At 36.4% G+C, this 18,926-nt stretch overlaps 3 protein-coding genes across 3 annotated transcripts; 2 read left to right on the plus strand and 1 right to left on the minus strand.

Moving 5' to 3' along the window:
- Window positions 1–1,075: 1,075 nt before the first annotated feature.
- On the plus strand, window positions 1,076–2,710 carry LOC141830543 (cytochrome P450 71D7-like). Its single transcript, XM_074717953.1, has 2 exons — window positions 1,076–1,969; window positions 2,057–2,710. The coding sequence occupies exons 1-2, from the start codon at window positions 1,076–1,078 to the stop codon at window positions 2,708–2,710; spliced, it is 1,548 nt and encodes a 515-aa protein (XP_074574054.1).
- Window positions 2,711–4,120: 1,410 nt separating this feature from the next.
- Window positions 4,121–7,961, plus strand: LOC141830902 (3-phosphoinositide-dependent protein kinase 2-like). The gene is made up of 11 exons (XM_074718349.1): window positions 4,121–4,321; window positions 5,294–5,474; window positions 5,591–5,643; window positions 5,726–5,827; window positions 5,895–6,000; window positions 6,079–6,157; window positions 6,357–6,522; window positions 6,590–6,724; window positions 6,821–6,990; window positions 7,242–7,464; window positions 7,548–7,961. The coding sequence occupies exons 1-11, from the start codon at window positions 4,148–4,150 to the stop codon at window positions 7,629–7,631; spliced, it is 1,473 nt and encodes a 490-aa protein (XP_074574450.1). The 5' UTR covers window positions 4,121–4,147; the 3' UTR covers window positions 7,632–7,961.
- Window positions 7,962–10,986: 3,025 nt separating this feature from the next.
- Window positions 10,987–18,914, minus strand: LOC141830860 (VAMP-like protein YKT61). The gene is made up of 6 exons (XM_074718303.1): window positions 18,597–18,914; window positions 14,255–14,352; window positions 13,914–14,018; window positions 13,526–13,591; window positions 12,714–12,800; window positions 10,987–11,326 (listed from the first exon to the last, which is right to left on the minus strand). Exons 1-6 carry the CDS (start codon window positions 18,817–18,819, stop codon window positions 11,276–11,278), a joined length of 630 nt encoding a protein of 209 aa, XP_074574404.1. The 5' UTR covers window positions 18,820–18,914; the 3' UTR covers window positions 10,987–11,275.
- Window positions 18,915–18,926: the final 12 nt, after the last annotated feature.

Here is an 18,926-nt window from a genome sequence, read left to right on the forward strand (position 1 = left end):
AAATTATTTTTTATAATAATTTTGATAAAATTATTTTACATTTTCCGGGTTTACTTAAAAATAAAATAATTTTAGATAAATTATTATAACAAAGTTGACTTTGACTAAAATTTGTAAAACGGATTAATCTACAACGAATGGGTATCTTTTAGAAATCTATTGTATTGGGTGTGGGAGGAGGGGCGATCTACTAATTTGATGGGTTAAAAAATTTTCAACTCAATCAAACCCAAGGTTGCGGGTTAGACGGACCAACTTATGGACGTAAAAAAAATAAAAAAAATTTAAAAATTTTAAATTTGGATTACAGTTTAAATATATTCAATTAAAATTTTTAAATTTGAATTGTGATTTAGACTAGTTAAGTTCACTAGTCTATTGAGTTTCCTATTTTAATTTTAAAATTAAAAAAAAATATTTTTTCAATCTTTGGATCAACCCATACTTGCTACAGACCAATCTATTCGGATTACGAGCCTAGGTGGGTCAGTCTACTTGAATCCATCTTAGAATAGGTTAATAAAATTTCAATCCAATCAATTTAAAAAAGATAGATCTACTATCTTCATGGTCTCCTTAGAGTCGGCCCTATGAATATGGAAAAAGGTTTATTCAGATATATAAGCATTAGGCGCATGACGAGATCGATCTTAGGTCATCATCTCTTAGAATTGATTTTTGATCATTACGCCAGTAATATTATATGTTCATCATCTGTACTTTTCTGTAAAAGATAGAATCCGCCACCCCAGCGACCCCACATGATCGGCCTCACGACTAGCTGTGAGGAGGTAAATCGAGAAATTACAGTTAGTCACGACGGAGGAAAATATTACTCAGCTTCACTTCACCATCTATACTCTTCTACAACTCTGGAGGTTAAATCCAATTCATTTAAATTATTTGACTGGATGGACTAACTAGGATTTAAGCGATTTAGGCCAGAGTTGACTAAGAAGGGTATTTCCGGAAGAAAATTTATGATAGAGGGTAGCTCTTTTAATGTCTATATAATTAACTTCCCATGCGGTTTACAACTCGACCTACTAACTCTGCTCTCAGGCTCAGCTCTGCCATGGCGGATCTCCACCTCACTCCTCTCTTGCTCCTCCTCCTCAGTTTCCTCACCTTCTTCTTCTTCATCGCCGGACTGCGGATGATTTTCCGCAACTCCGGCAAAGGCCGCCTCCCTCCAGGTCCATCGAAGCTCCCCATCATCGGCAGCCTCCACCTCCTCCGTAAAGGCCTCCTCCACCGCACCCTGCGCGACCTCGCCGGCGTCCACGGCCCCCTCATGCTCGTCCGCCTCGGCCAAGTCGACCTAGCCGTCGCATCCTCCCGCGAGGCCGCCGTGCAGATCACCAAGACCCACGACCTCAACTTCGCCTACCGCCCTCAGCTCCTCTCCCCTTCCATCGTCGGCTACGGCTGCACGGACATCGGCTTCGCCCCCTACGGCGGCTACTGGCGCCAGATCCGCAAGATCTGCGCCACTGAGCTCTTCAACGCCAAGCGCGTCAAGTCCTTCTTCACCATCCGCGCGGAGGAGCTCGCCAAGCTTCTGCGCGACGCGGCGGTGGCGGCGGAAGATGGCCGGCCGTTGAACGTGAACCACGAGCTGACGACGCTGTCGAACAACGTCGTCTGCCGAGCCTCCTTCGGCTTCAAATGCCCCGAGCAGGACGCGCTCATTGCTATCATAAAGGACGTCATGATGATCGCGTCCGGCTTCTGCGTCGGCGATCTGTTCCCGTCGTGGAAGCTGGTGGACTCGATCTCCGGCCTCGCCTCCAAGCTGAAGAAGCTTCACCGCAGAGTCGACGAGATCCTTGACGGGGCCATCGAAGAGCACCAAAAGAACCAGAGCGAGGATGGCGAGAAAGATCTCCTGGACATTCTATTGCTTCACAAAGACGATGCAACCATGGAGATCCCAATGACATTCGACAACATCAAAGCTGTGATTTTGGTGAGTAAATTCGACAAAAAATCAACCTTTTGAAGAGAATTTGGGGGGAATTTTTAATCTTCTGTGGAAAAAAAAAATCATGTTTAGGACGTCTTCACCGGAGGAACAGAGACCTCATCGACAGTCGTGGAGTGGACAATGTCGGAGCTGATGAGGAACCCCGAGGCGATGGCGAAGGCCCAAGGAGAAGTGCGAGAAGTGATGCGGGGGAGGCCAAGGGGGTTCGTCGACGAGGAAGTCGTCGGCGAGCTCCATTACCTGAAGCTAGTGATCAAAGAGAACCTGAGACTGCACCCGCCTCTGCCTCTCCTCGTGCCGAGGGAGGCTAAGGAGACGTGTCGGGTGCTGGACTACGAGCTGCCGGCGGGGACGAGGGTGGTGATCAACGCGTGGGCGCTGGGGAGGGACCCGCGCTACTGGGGCGACGACGCCGAGCAGTTCCGGCCGGAGAGGTTCGAGGGCACCGCGTTTGACTTCCGGGGGAACCAGCTGGAGTTCTTGCCCTTCGGCGCCGGGAGGAGGATATGCCCCGGCATAGCGTTCGGGATGGCGACGGTGGATCTCGCACTGGCACAGATGCTCTTCTACTTCGACTGGGAGCTACCGAGAAGAGCAGGGACGACGTCGTCGCTGCCGGAAGAGCTGGACATGGAGGAGGTGTTCGGCGCGAGCGTGGTGAGGAAGGAGGAGCTCCGCCTGGTTCCAGTGCTACGATATCCCTTACCGCCGTCACCCGCCTAGAGAATGCAATACTTTTGTCTTCTACTACTCCTCGATCTTCTTCCTCCTCGCTTTCTCTTGTTCCTTGATCTTCTTTTTGCATTCACTTCCTTTTGTTCGTTTGATCTATGAAAATAGCAATCATTCAAGGTATTATTATTATTTTTTTTTTCTGTAAATCAATAAAATTTTATATATGAGATGGTTTGCGGGTTTGCTATGTTGCGCGATAAATTCGTGCGCGATCCGTGCATGACTTTCTGACCCATCGCCACACCATCTGGCCACCGTCGGCCGCCGCCTCGACCGCGATCGACGCGCCACTTGTCGGCGCTTCGACCGACGTCGGATTCCAGCGGGATAGTGGCCGGAATCCGACGTAATTTGTCCGAAAAACGCTGCCCCCACTGTGTGCCACTGTCGACGGCGATCGGGTTAGATTTCGACCGAATAGCGGTCGAAGACCGGTCGCGATTTGGCTAGAAATGCCGCTCCCCACTGTGAGCTCCTGTTTTATCAAATTCTGTCGAATTCCGACCACTATCCGATTGGAATCCGATATCGGAGGGAGCGGTGGTAAGTGGCGTGTTGATCACGACCGAGGCGGCGCCCGACGATGGCCGGACGACACAGTGACGGCGACAGTAGTGGCGGTGAGTCATGGAGTCGCACACGGGTCGCGCACGGAATTGTCGCAGCGTAGCATTTCTCATATGGTTTGCATTAAATAATACCTTTTAGTTTGTTCTTTATTTTTCAAATTATCATCTTAATAAATTAAATTAATCATATTTATATTGGAATAATATGATTGAACTTGTTAAATAATATTTTTATATTAATTTTATCAGTATCTCGCCTTTACTTTTCTAAGAAATTATTAGAATTATCTCTTTTTCCAAAAACAAAAACATAAAATAAAAAAGGAGTTTGTTTGTTATTTACCCACTTGAAAGTCGTACCATCACACCTGCCGTTCTGTTGGTCGTTTTAAGTGGGTCCCACAAAAATATAATAAAAAAGGAATAAAATCGAATATTTGAGCTTCGTTCGTTGCCTCGTCTCTCTCGCCATGTGGGAACCTCCTCCTCCCTCTCGATCCTCTCCTCCGACGCCTCAATCCCATCGCCGATCGATCCCTTCCTTCCCCGAATCCTCGTTTCTAGCCCGATAACGATCGGAATCTGCGATCTTTGGCCAAACCGAGAGCAAGTAATCGCCTCCTCGGGGACGGTTAAAGATTCGGTTTAAGGCTGCCGCTGTAGCAGGCGAAGCCCTCGCTTTTCCTCCCTTTGATCAGCGGAGGAGTCGATGACGGCGAGCTAAAGAGATGATTCGCGGGTCCTCGTTGACCGCCCCCCGTCCTCGGAGGCCGTGACGGGCCATCGTCGCTCGCCCCGAGAAGAGAGGATGGGTAGATAGCTGGTGGGGGCCGTCTGGGGTGGCATTGAGGAGGTGATGGAGAGGGACTTCGAGACGAAGCTCCGGTTGCAGCAACAGCCGGCGGTCGGAGGGGGTGGGAGCAAGGCAGTGCAGAGGACCGATAGCATTGCATTTAGGGCTCCGCAGGAACAATTCACCGTCAATGACTTCGAGCTGGGGAAGCTCTTGGGCACCGGATCCTACTCAAAGGTCAGGTCTTTCCTCTGTCAATTTTGATCTCTTCCTTCTTCATTTGTTCTTTCCACGCCCGTTTGCTGCTGCTCGATCTACTGCCATTGATAAACATTTATTAAATAATTTATTAATAAGAACAAAATAATTTATCAGTGCTAGATCTACTGCCATTGATAAAGAAAGAAGATATTGCCATTGTCATTTTGTGAAAAGTCCTATAGTTGGGAAGAAGTAAGGGAATTGAGATGGTGATTTAGATGTGAATTCATGTAAAAAGAGTTACAAAGAGAGAGGGGCTTATTAGCAAGCAAGTGGGAGTCATAATATTGTGTACTAATAGGAGCTCCTATAGTAGGTCTAGATTTCTTAACCACAGATGTGAAACTATGACAGACGACAAGTTGGATATCTCCCAATTGGAACACATAGCAATCTCAGTCAATATACATTTATATCTGGAAAGATGCCACCTTTGTTAAAATGGCTAGAGTTGAGACTCCAGAATGCCCTTCTTGGTTAAAATTTTTCATCTTTTTCTCGTTTCGGTTCCTTCCACACTTGGTTCTGCTTCGGCATGCAAAGTTTAGTATCTGTGTACTAGAGTCATGTTTATAGAGTTTGCCTTAGTTTATTTTCCATTTGAGTTGCAGAATAAGTAATGGCTAGAATTTAAACTTTGGTTATACCTCAAAATATTGTAGTTATTTGATAAGCCAAAGAGAAAACAAACTGTTAGCTCTGTTTGCTTGGCCTATTGGCTGATGGAGACTCATAAGTCACTGATCCTAGACACGAAGAAAATTATTATACATACCCATGATGATGAACGATAGAATATACAGTTAGTATTCAATTTTAATTTTCCATTTTTTTTTTGTAGAGTTATACATGGAATGCAGTGTCTTTTCTTTATATGGCTTTACTTAATTGTTAATTTGAGAATAGTAGTTAAGGTGATTATGTTGACGGATTTGTCTTCTATCTCAGGTAGTCAAAGCGAAGAAAAATGATACAGGAAATGTCTATGCTTTGAAAATTATGGACAAGAAGTTCATTGCGAAAGAAAATAAAGTATCTTATGTAAAGATGGAACGTATACTACTTGATCAGTTGGAACATCCTGGGATAATCAAGCTTTGTTTTACATTCCAAGATGCTTACTCTCTTTGTAAGTTTACATTTTAGCCACAAATTTCAGTTTCATCTGTTTGTGTATACTCTATGTTGCATTTATCCGAGTTAGATGATATGATCTTAACATTGCATATTGATGTTACTTCGAAGACATGGCACTTGAGTGTTGTGAAGGTGGAGAGCTATTTGATCAAATAACCCGGGTAATTGTTGAATGAATTGGCATTTCTTCTCATTGAGTTTTTTAATTTCATTTTCTATAAATATTTTGTTGGATGGCTGCAGAAAGGTCGTCTAACCGAGGATGAGGCTCGCTTTTATGCTGCTGAAGTTGTTGATGCTTTGGAATATATTCATAGCATGGGAATAATTCATCGGGACATCAAGGTAAGTAATGGATATGTGAATCTGAGTCTTTGTGCAAGATTGCTTATTTTATATTCATTTGTTGCAGCCAGAGAATTTACTACTGACAATCGATGGACACATTAAAATTGCCGACTTTGGTAGTGTGAAGCCTACCAAGCATGCTCAGATAACAATTCTTCCAAATTCAGCAAGTATAGTTATATCGGAGAAGTTTCTCGTTCAGAATTTTAAGGAGAAACACTAAAGCCAATCTTATTTTTGCTTGCTAGATGAAAAGGCTTGCACATTTGTTGGAACGGCTGCATATATCCCTCCAGAAGTTCTTAATTCTGCTCCAGCAGCTTTCGCGTAAGAAAACTTGATTGCTAATGAGGGAAATTCCCATTTTTTCAGTGAAATAGATAAATTTTTTTAGTCACCTTCTTTAGTCTTTATCAATGTACCTCAGACTAACCAATAACTGAATTTTAATTAAGCCTCTTAGTTTGAATCTTCCGAGTGGTTGGGCATTCATCATACATAACGAATAGCTATACATTATTACCAGGAATGACCTTTGGGCCCTTGGATGCACCATATATCAGATGCTTTCCGGTTCATCTCCCTTTAAAGATGCTACTGAATGGCTTATATTCCAAAGAATTATAGCAAGAGACGTTAAATTTCCCGAGTACTTTTCGGATGAAGCAAGAGATCTTATAGATAAGTTATTGGTAAGCAACACTTTGTTGTGGTATAATAGCTCTATTGCTGAACTTATTCTTTCCATCTCTATTGCAGGACACAGACCCTAGTAAAAGACTAGGTGCTGGACCAAATGGTTATGCTCTCCTCAAGAACCATCCTTTTTTCAAAGCAATCGATTGGCAGAATTTGCGGAAGACGCCAGCACCTAGGCTTGCTATGCAGAAGAATGTAACTCCCTATTTGTTTGCTACACACAACTAAAGTTTGGTTAAGAATCACAAACTCAAATAGCTACCCTTTTTTTTTTTTTTTTTTTGCATTCAGACCAGTGTGGATTTCGACATTCAAGATACTCCATGGAATGCCACACATATTGGAGATGCCACTGCCGACCAAGAAAACATACCCAATGCAAATGTCGGTTCCGCCTCCTCTTCCGAAGCACAGTCTCATGTTTTTCGGCTGACTTCAATTGATTCCTTCGACTCTAGATGGTACACCAAAAACTTCTCCCTGTCATTTACATGCCAGAAAATGTCGATCATATATAGTTGTTTTTTTTTTTCATTCCACATGCCATGTTTAATCCGGATATGATGAAGTAATTATCCTGCATTCAAACTTCTGAAAATTTCAGATCGATCCAATTTATGCTTTGTTGCTTTGTTTCTTATTCTTTTTGTGCTTTAGAAAGTTTCAGAAGCTGGTTCGTCATTGCATAATATTTCTAAATTGTGGCCATCAGGCAAGAGTTTCTGAAGCCCGACGAGACAATCGTGATGACCTCGAAGCTGAAGAAATTTCGAAGATTGACTAACAAGAAAGTGCAGCTCATCCTTACTGACAGCCCCAGGTTGCTTTCTGTGGATCCATCCCGAATGACCGCGAAAACAAGCATAGTCTGGTCCAACGACCCCAACGAACTCAATGTCCAAGTAGCAAACTCCTCGAATTTCAAGATATGCACCGTATGCTATTCTACTCAGGCCTTTGTGATACCGTTTGTATATCCTGTGCCGCAAATCCTGATTGTAATGTCATATCATTTCAGCTGAGAAAGGTGAGTTCTTTCGAGGACCCGAAGCAACGAGCATGGCAATGGAAGAAGGCGATCGAAGGGCTTCAACAGCGATGATGAACTTATGGATTTCTTGAAACATGAGTTGTTGGAACTGGCAATACTACAACACAATCATGCAAACCATCAAGTTGTTGGAGAAAACTTATTTGCTTGCAAGTTGCAACTGACAAATGCTGAAAGTATCACTACTGCTCCTTCATTCGCGATGGAGTATTAGTATTATTTTTTATTCTAAATCATTGTTTTCTGTAATCATGTCGAAGAACATTGGCCTTGATCAATTCTTTTTTCAAATTGTATTCCTTCAAATCTGTGTTTATTGTTGAACCAGGATATGATTGTAGAATGCTAATGTACAAGATAAAAGTGATTGAATAATCTAGTTGTTGGGTCACAAAAGTGATTGTAGCACTTGTACACGAGCTGAGTTATATTTATGTTTATTTGTTTTCTTAATATGAACTGATGATGTTATTGTCTTCATAATTTAGATAAAATATTGATCTAACATGTCAAATTTATATGATTATTTATTTTTAATATATTATGGATCATTATTATATTTTTATATATAATAATAAATAAATTTATTAGTAAATTATGTATAAGTTTTATTTATAAATATTAATGAATCCATTTAATTAGTATTTAGGTCGGTTGTTTGTTTGTTTATATATATAGAGCACATATAAATGAACTTTTATCGAATCTAACATTAAATTTGTTTATAAACATTTAATTTTATCGACCTTCATATTTATAGCCTCAGATTTCATGGCAACTCAAAACATGGAGAAATTTTAAATTTATATTCTTCATTAATTAGAACAATACAATAATTTTTGTACGTGTTTTGTTAAAAGAATTATTTGAGACATTTTATTTTTATTATCTTATTAATAGATTTTTAAATTTGTATTTTTCACATTTTTCTTAAAAACAATTTATATTTTTAAATATTTTTATTAAAGATAAACAAGTGATGAAGCATAGTAAACGACAAACTAAGATCCTTAATAAATTTTCACATAAAGAATAATAATAATAATTAATTAATTCAAGAGGATGAAATACAAACTTTGAAAATAAATATTTTAAATAAGAAATACAATAACTGAATTATAAGAATTTATTTAATCATTCTTCATTTTTATAATTAATTTTCTATTATATAATAAGATCCTTAATTACGTGGATTGGTATTAGACCATCAAATCAATCTGATTGATTGCATGGTTATTGTCTAATTCATATATATTGATTTCTTAATTGTTAACAATAAACTGGTGATATTTCAATTTAATCGATTTATGATTTATGAAATTTAAAATCAAAATCGAATTGAATAAATAAAAAAATTAAAATTTTAAATTAACTGAATATGACTTTCAAATTCGATTTAATCAATCTTGATTTTTATATAAAGCATTGTTTTTAGTTACATAAGTTAGGAGCAAAACAAAAGTTAAATGCATAAGTTAAAGTTATCGAACCTTTTGGATTAAATATAGATAATCAAAATTATCATAAATAACCCTCAACTAAACTTGGTTCCTCATCGTTAAAGTTAAATCAAAACAAAAGACTAATTTTTTTTTATTTCATCTTTTTAAATCTTTCTTTATTGTTTCTTTACAACTTCCACTTCAATTCCACTCTTTAATTTTTAATTGTATCTCTAACTATTTGTTTTATTACTTCAATAAATTACTCACATCTACTATTCAAATCCCGACATGTTCGCGTGGAATGAATATTCGATTATAACTGAGGAAATGAAAATTTTAAAATATTAATTATTAGATGAAAAGTCACACGTACTTTCAGATTTACCTGATAGCGAAAAGCAACTCGCCTCGAGAATTAATTGAATAAAAATTTAGATATCTGAATTATAAAAAAAAAATACTAAATTATATATTTTTAAAAAATATTTGTATGTGTAAAAAAATAAATATTAAAGTGTTTATAAAAAAGGTAAATATTAGTAGGATTGAAATCAAAATATTTAAGACAGGTTAAAATTAAGTTTTCAATTAAAATTAAATTAAACTACATTAATTGAAAGAATAAATTAAATTTTTTTAAAATAATCGAATCGATTGAATTTTTAAATAAAAATCAAACAAATCCAACAATAAAATATTAATTAATTCAATTAAAAATCAAAATAACCAAATTAATTAAAATTTTTAAATATTATGAAATTTATAAATTTATTTATTTATTTATTATTTTTTTATTTAAATTTATTCAGTTTAACTCACTTCTTTAGTGCCAAAATGGATTCTTCCTATCCTAGGTCAATACTAATGTGTTTGAAACTTTTAGATACTTATCGGTGGATAATAGGGATTTTCAATTATCCATTAATTTGCTTCTACATAAAGGACAGAATCATCGAGGATAACAAACCGTTTGCAAAGATTATCTTCCATGCCACCTGCGATGGATTCACAAATTGCCTCATGCCTCTCTGGTATTCCTCCTCTTTTTATTATTGCTTTTTTGGGAATCTATTTTCTTGTCTGGATCAGCTTGAATTTGTTGGAGATAGACAAAAGAGAGGAAATTCTAAGTCTTCTCAATACTATTTGCATTCAACGAGAAGTCCTTGCATTCAACGAGAGTGTTGATAGGAGTTGAATTTGTGGATTCTGAAGGTACTTTTTTTGTTCATATATGTTACTCAAAATCTAGTCACTAACATTAGATTTGTTGTAGGCTCCTCAATGTGGCTAAAAGACATACTGGATCTTTCAGTCAAAAACACTTTACATTGCATATCTCAGATGCTCAGAACTCAGAAGTATATACATACGGAGGATTTGATAATTGAAACACATTGGATGGACCATTGAGTGCTCAAAAAGTCAAGGTCATCTGTTTTTAACAGCATGCTTCTTCATGATTGCAAGGAGAAAGAGTCACGATCAACAGAAATATGTGATATGTATATGGAACAATTAAACAGGAGGATTTTTTGAAGCATAGTCTTAATTGTATTGCTAGCTGCTGGAGAGAAGTATGACATGAAGAAGAAGTTCTGTCTAATAGATATCAATAACACCAACGTTCTTGAGAGGCTTGAAACAACAAACATAGTTATATGAATCCAACAAAATAAAATAGGAGGTTTGTCTGTTTGATTTTGGAATGTTGTATGTTGTCAGAAAAGAGCATGAAGAATTGCAACTGAAAATCGATTGCTGTGGCACACAGTCAATTGTCGACAAACTCATGTTTAGGATTGTGGAATCTTCAAGATGCATTTAAAAAGAAGGTCAAGATCCAATCCCCAAAAATTTACCACCAATACCATCTGATTACTAGGAATGACAATTCATTATTCTAGTCGATCATATTATTAGAAAGCACAACATTTGGGAGAGACAGAGAAAGGAATAAATACACAAATACAAATGAATGAGTTGAGTAATCATCACAATTAACATTACATGTTAATGATTTACGCGCTACGATTGAACAGCATGAGCAATTAACAGAGAAAAAGGATATATATATAATTTGCAGGATGATGAAAGGACCAAAGACTTGATACGTTGAAATATAATTGATGAAAAGCATGAATCTAGCTATGTAAACTAGTATCCAGATAGAGAGCGAGCGCACGTACATGGAATGAAATTTGATACATTCCGAGCCGATCTGATCATCAATCTCCTTCTCTTGCAATGTCACAGCATGGTGCAGCATTGGTTGGTTTTCTTGGCTTGTTTGTAGAACATCTTCACATGAACAAATAATTAATACCGTAGGATCAAACATGAGTATCGTCAGGCTTAAAATGACTCTGTAAGTAGAAAGTCAAATGGAACAAGGATCGGAATTAAAATATTATTGAAGGTAGTAGAATGTTCATTCTGACTGCGAAATTTTGAAACCAATGGATTGTGATTTGGATGGCGTAAAACTCAGTGCAGTGAAGTGGAGTGCATTTGCATTCAAGCTTCTTAAGCAGGAAAAAGTCAATATATAAAATGAGTACATACTACTGTGAGTGGTATACTTTTCATAGTCCGTAGGTTGCACGACCTTTCTTATTTGCCTTGGGGGCCCAAGGATAAGAGAGACCTATGTGGCAGGAAGCAGTCATTGGTTCAGGCAGAGTGCTCATCAAATTCTATCGATGACGAAAAGCATTCTCTCGAGTCAAAATTCAGCTGACAATCAAGGCCTTCAATTTGCCCTTGTAGAAGTCATAGTCTGGGCTTTGAGTATCTAACAATACCCTCGTATGCTATTGCAAAGTATAAGTAAGAATGTGTATTAGCACACCCATGCATGCACACCTTTTCGTTACATACAAAGGTTACCCTACAACCTTCTAGGCTAAAAACGTTGTATGGCCAGGAAAGGCTCCAAATGACCAGACATGGATTGCTCCCTTCCATCTCACATGCATGTATGCATGCGCATGTGGGCATAGCAAAATACAAGTATATCCATGCTCATTATAAAGAAACGCATATGCATGCATATTACCCTACGACTTTCTATGTTAAAAACATTGTATGGCCAGGAAAAGTTCTAACTAGGTCCGACATGGGACACTTTTGTAGTTTTCCTTATCTTGGGGGCCCATAGACTATCTTAATGCAAGGATTGTGACTCTGGCATTTCCACTGCTTGCGCTGACTGCTTGAACTCATTTCTTGCCAGTAAAGGTAACTAATTGGTTTGGTAACCCCTTCTATCCCCCATGAGCTAAAACATAATTTAATAACAAACCTATCTTTTAACTTATTTCTAACATACCATATATAAGATCCTTAAAACTTATACACACGCACACACACACATTAATAGAAATATACTTGAAGCATTCTATAAAATTATATTCATGTTCTGCCCTTAATCAATTTTCCAGTATATCATTCACCAGCTTTCTTCGAGTATAATAATTACCAGTCGTCTGAGTTAGTTCTTGTAAATTGTTGTCCTTTTCTGACACAATCTAAGAAGAATGTTAGGTTTGTTTCCTTATTTTTTAAGTCAAATGTAAATGAACTCTTGTAAAACTGAGTGCTAAGTTTGTTTTTAAACATGCATAGTGAATGCATACAATATAAGGTGAAATTGAACTAATATATAGTAAAGCATATTCGAGCTTACTTGTGATGCTGCGCTGAGATCTGAACTCTTCTCGACCAGGCTATCCAACCTTTCTCCTCGAGCGAGCACACTATCGATAGTTTTATGCTGCATGGATTTTCAAAGAAACACATAACAATCAGTTGTTAGTAAAATGAAAACATTTACTAGCTTTTTATGGATAAACCAAAAAAAAACACCCGATTTAATATCCATGAGCTGTAAGAAAACAAATTAATTTGGCAGAAGACTAATACTGCATGCTCCTTCAATTTCAATCACATGGCTTCAGAACTAGGCAAAGATTTACAATGAATTAGCAACATTGCTAGGCATTTCCCAACTGCAAATGTGTACATTTCATGAGGGACTATCATGATGATAATCATTTAAGCAATGGCAAGATGGATATTCTCCCAGGTTAAGTCCAAATGGGAAAGGAAAGAAATTATAAATTCATCTTTTGCAGTATCAAATCACATTTTCTACAGCCCATAGTATTGTATGGTGAAGAATGAACCTGAAACATGGAAATTTTTAATGGTTCCAAGCAGGGAACAGGGAATGTTAGGCAGTCAAAACTCAAAATAGTTTACTATGAATCCTTTATCAAGGATTTTCTTATTGCGACTAGTTGTGTAGATAAATGAATGAATACCATAAACATAAGCATTATCACATTGCATTTCTCTTAGAATCATTTAACCAAAATAATGAATTTTCCCAAAACATAAAAAAGTTACAAGAAAAAAAAGGAATAAAAACCAGGCACTGTTTTCCTATCATCGTTTACTTTCAAAACCTCTTCAGTATTCACACTAATATATACTTACAAGGATAATCTTAGTTTCATCGAGGTCCCCCTGAATTTTCAGTAACTTATCAGCCTCTGCAGGATCCTAATAAAAGAGATAAGAGCAAAGTTATTCATTGAAGTTTATGCTATAAAGATTGAAATAAGGCAGAATAAATTAGTTGGATTGAAAGCGAGTGGCAAAATTGTGAGAACAACCTTCAATTGCAAAGAAAGAAATGCACTGTGTAAGATAACTTATCACATTATCAGAGGAATAGGAAACAACAGACATAAGTAAAATCATTACTTCAATCAAAGAAGGTAAGGGATAGCTTGTGCATATCCACAATGTAATTTACTGAAGTTGTCAAACCATTCCAAATGCTAGACATTGGTGAAAACCCACAGTTAAAACAGAGATATGCCTGGAATTTTGTCAATGCTTCAGTTAGAAATGGCCATGGTTGAGTAGAATCAGTTTGCTGGACTCTCCAAGACTCACCAAATGTCTTCTGATATTCATCCAGTACCTTGACCATTAACACTTTGTCAGTCTAGTGGAAATAATGAGTTGGAATATCAAGTTCATTGAAATTGTAAAGTTAACTAATATTTTGCAGATACATATACGTGATTCAAGAAAGGAAGGAAGACAGGAACACTGATTGTGGAACCACATAACAGCTGCCTACGCCTTTCAGATAAAGTAGAGAGAACAAAAGGTGTAATATGACCAGCAAAAAAAAAAAAAAAAAATTGGAACTACCGTGTTTAGGAGAGAAAATGCACTTCGTACTGGATAATGATCATCCATGAAAGCCAAAGCGCAAAGGCCATTTCGGTTATAAGAGTGCACCTTGTACTCTGAAAAACCATCAAATAAATAAGGAGTTTAATTATTAGCCACAATACAACTGAAGAAACCTACCTTGGGAGAGAAAAATGACAACTACAGTAAGCTATAGAACTCAGCAACTCCAAATTCAGCTAATTCATGGCGAGTATTATTATTAGTTTGATACCATATTGAGAACTTACAGACAACTAATTTTTCACAAGAATGGAAAAATTATATTCAACAACTAAGCCTTATCCCATTAGGTGGAGTCGGCTATATGAATCCTTCTACGTTTGAGCTTTATCTTCTATTATATCATCATCTATATTTAAATAAATTTTATCATATTTTATTGTTGCTAACCAAGTCTTTTTTTGTCTTCCTCTTCTTCGTTTGATAGACATATTTGTCATAGTTTCACATTGCCTAACTGAAGCATTTAGTAGTTGTCTAAATACATGTCCATACCATCTTAAACGTGTCTTTCAGAATTTTTCCTCAATAAATGCAATTCCGACTTTTTCTCTAATGCTCTCATTTCTTATTCTATCCATCCTTATATGACGACACATCCATCTTAACATCCTCATCTCTGCAACTCTCATCTTCTGCTCATATGCTCGAGTCATAATCCAACATTCAATACAATATAACATAACAGATCTAACTACCATTTTGTAAAACTTTCCTTTAAGTTTTAGAGGTATTTTATGATCACATAAAATACTCGATATTCTCTTCCATTTCAACCATCTTACTTATATCCTATGTAAGACATCTCTCACAATCCTTCCATCGTCTTGCAAAAATGGTCCTAAATACTTAAAGCTCTCAATTTCAGACAATTCATCATCTCTTATTTTAACAATTATCTCGTTATGTCTAATATTGTTAAACTTAAATTTCATATATTCTATTTTTACTCTACAACTCCATCACGTATCTCATCTATCAAAACAATATTATCTGCAAATAATATGCACCACGGTTAGGGCTGGGTCGGTACGGTATACCGAATTTTGCATACGATACCGTATACCGTACCGAAAATTTCGGCATAAAAAAATTTATACCGTTACCATACCGAAAATTCGGTATACCGGAATTTCGGTATACCGAATTTTCAGTATAGTATAAAATGCATACCGATCATATCGAAAAATGTTGGTATACTGAAAATTTCGGTATACCGAAACTCACTTTGACAAAAATAATAAATAATAAAAGATAATCAATTCAAAATTCAAAAGCCACATAATAACATAATATCCCTTTCATAATAACAAAGCATTAATTAAACACAATCAACATTAACGGCAACTAAAATATTGATTACAAAAATTAACAACAACTAAAATATTAATTACAAAAATTAACAACAACTAAAATATTAATTACAAAAATTAACAACAACTAAAATATTATTACAAAAGAAAGTTCATTGATAACAACTAACATCAATTAAAATATTAATATACAAAAGAAGTACTTTTTCTTTCCAAAAATACCTGAATAAATCCTGAATAAATAATAAATAATTTATAAGAGGATATATAATAGGTATTTCGGTATATACCGAAATACCGAAAAATAATAATTTCGTACCGATACCGATACCGAAAAATTCGGTACGATATTATACTGTACCGAAATTTTCGGTATACCGAAATTTTCGATATGGACAGTAAATATCAGTATGGTATGTGCGGTATACCGAAAATTCGGTATTTTTTCCCACCCCTAACCACGGTACTGTATCTTGCATGTGTCCACTGAGTTCGTCCATGATTAATGTAAAAAGATAGGGACTTAGAGCTGATCTTTGATATAACCCTATCTTTATTAGAAATACATATCCTTAATTAGTTTAATATAAGTTACACTAACACCTCTCTTTTCTATAATTTTCCATATAATTTCTCTTAGAACTCTATCATATTTTTTTTAAAATCAATAAATGCCATATGTAGATCTTGTTTTTACTCTTGATACTTTTCAATTAGATGTCTGAGAAGATGTATAATTTTTATTGTCGACCTTTCAAGAATGAACCCAAATTGATTTTCGATCACACGTGATCTCATTCCTTAATCTCTTTTTTATTACTCTTTTTCAAAGTTTCATGGTATAACTCATTAGTTTAATATTCTATATATTACACAATTTTGTACATCTCCCTTATTCTTATATAAGAGAACTAGAATACTTATCCTCCATTGATCAGATATTTTTTTTATTTTCAGTATCATGTTAAATAATTTTATAAATCATTCAATACTTTGTTTCTCTATACACTTCCACATCTCTATCTGAATATCATCTGGTCTAGTAGCTTTCCCATTTTACATCTCATTTAAAGCTTGTTCTACTTCTGAAGATTGAATTCTACAATAAAAATTTAAATTTCTATACTCATTTGACCTAATTAAATTAAAGCTAAGTTGATCATCTAATGTTCATTAAAAAATTGATGAAAATGTCTCTTCCACCGCTCTTTTATTTCTCCATCATTTACTAGTACCCTATTGCATTCATCTTTAATACATTTTATTTGAGTAAGATCTTTTGTCTTTCTCTCTCACACTTTAGCTATTCTATAATTATCTCTTTTCCCTTCTTTTGTATCCAATTTTCGATATAACCATTCAAAAATTACATTCTTAACTTCATTCACTGCATTCTTAGGTTCTTTCTTGGCCATTGTATATATTTTTTTAATTTTTCTCATTTTTACAAATATATAATTCCTTATAGGTTGTTCGTTTTTCCTTCACTTTCTTTTATACTTTCTCATTCCACCATCAAGATTCCTTACTTGGTGGCGCATGCCCATTTGACTCACTAAATAAACTCTTGACTACTATTTTCAACTTTGCTACCATCTTATCCCATATCGTATTAGAGTCGCCATTTATTTCATCTAATACTTGTATTCCTACCTTTTCCTTAAATATATTTTGCTTTCTATCCTTTAACTTTCACCACTTAATTCTAAGAGTCGTGTATATTTTTCTTTTATTGATACTATGCTTGAGATATATATTTAACACTACTAACCTATGTTGGATAGTTAAGCTTTCTCCAAGGATGACTTTGCAATCTTTACAAATCTTTCTATCCCTCTTCCTAACCATAAGAAAGTCAATTTGCGATTTATTATTCCCACTTTTAAACATGACCAAGTGTTCTTTCTTTTCAAAAAATGTAAAAGCTAGTACAAGATTATATGCTATCGCAAAATCCAATATAATTTTTCCTTCTTTATTTTTTGTTCTAAACTCATAACCCTCATGCACCCTCTCATATTCTTTATTTTTCATTCCGACATGCCCATTTAGATCGTCTCCTAAAAAAATCATCTCGTTTGACGGAACATTTTATAATACTTCATCAAGGTCGTCCCAAAATTTTAATTTGATATCTTCATCTAATTCTGCTTAGGATGTATATACACTAATTACGTTTATAATTTCTTTCTCCACTACTATCTTGAGAGCTATAATTCTATCTCCTTTTCTAACTACTCCTACAACCTCATTTTTTTAACGAGCTATCTATAACAATACCCACTCTATTTCTTGTTTTACTCTTTCATGTGTACCATAACTTAAAATCTGAGTTCTCTATCATTTTTGCCTTCTTGTCTATTCATTTTGTCTCTTATAAATACAAAATACTAATTCTTCTCCTAATCATCATATCTACTACCTTCATTGCTTTACCAGTGAGAGTTCCTATGTCTCATGTTGCAAATCTTAAACTATTAATTTTTTTATAATATTTTTATCAAACCTATGGTGTGAGAATTTTTGCCTATTTAACACTACATCTAAGTTCTCATGGAGATGTAGCAGTCGTTGCTGATACGTTACAGTCGAACTCACAACGCAGACTCTTGTATATTTATCACTACACCTGAGTTCTAGAGATGTAGCGGTCCTTGTCGAGATATTACAATCGGACCCTGCAACACGTTCCTTCCAGGGAATAACCTAACATTAGCATAATAATTTAATGGATCCATTCATTGAGTATTTATCTTAGTTTAACGCTGGCTGACAACCTAACACAACTCTCCTCTTTTATTCGGGCTCGGGACCGGCTATGGTGATGTTGATTCGTTAGAAAAAATTATATAAAAGAAAAAAAAACATAAATTTGAGGAAACATATGCGCATGATTCACACCAATTGAATTGCTTAAATAGGATAAACCAAGCAAAAAAAAGCATAGGATCAGACCAAAGAAAAGATGAATTTCGGAAGAGGACCTTCGTGCTGCACGGACTGGCGCTGCCCGGGGGTTGTGCGCTTGGCGACGGTGCGGGAGACAAAGAGGATGAACTCCTTGGCGGCCGACCTCTGGAAGTATCCGAAATGGCTGACGTCGGAGGCGTTGGCGAGGACCACGGGATCCGACGCCCCAGAAGAAGAGGACGAGGAGGTGTCGCCGGCGCCGGAGGTTTTCAGGACGAGGAGGGCAGTGATTTTCATCTCCGATCCGATTGGGAAACCCTAGACGAGGTGAGATCGAATCCGCCCTTCTGCGCTTTTGCCTCGTCGCCGGTGAGCCTGATATTTTACTTACTATAATAAGCGAA

Source organism: Curcuma longa, chromosome 6 (genome assembly GCF_044706935.1).
Source record: "Curcuma longa cultivar G26 ecotype Majalengka, Jawa Barat chromosome 6, ITB_CL_G26_1.1, whole genome shotgun sequence".
In the NCBI taxonomy this organism is placed as follows: domain Eukaryota; kingdom Viridiplantae; phylum Streptophyta; class Magnoliopsida; order Zingiberales; family Zingiberaceae; genus Curcuma; species Curcuma longa.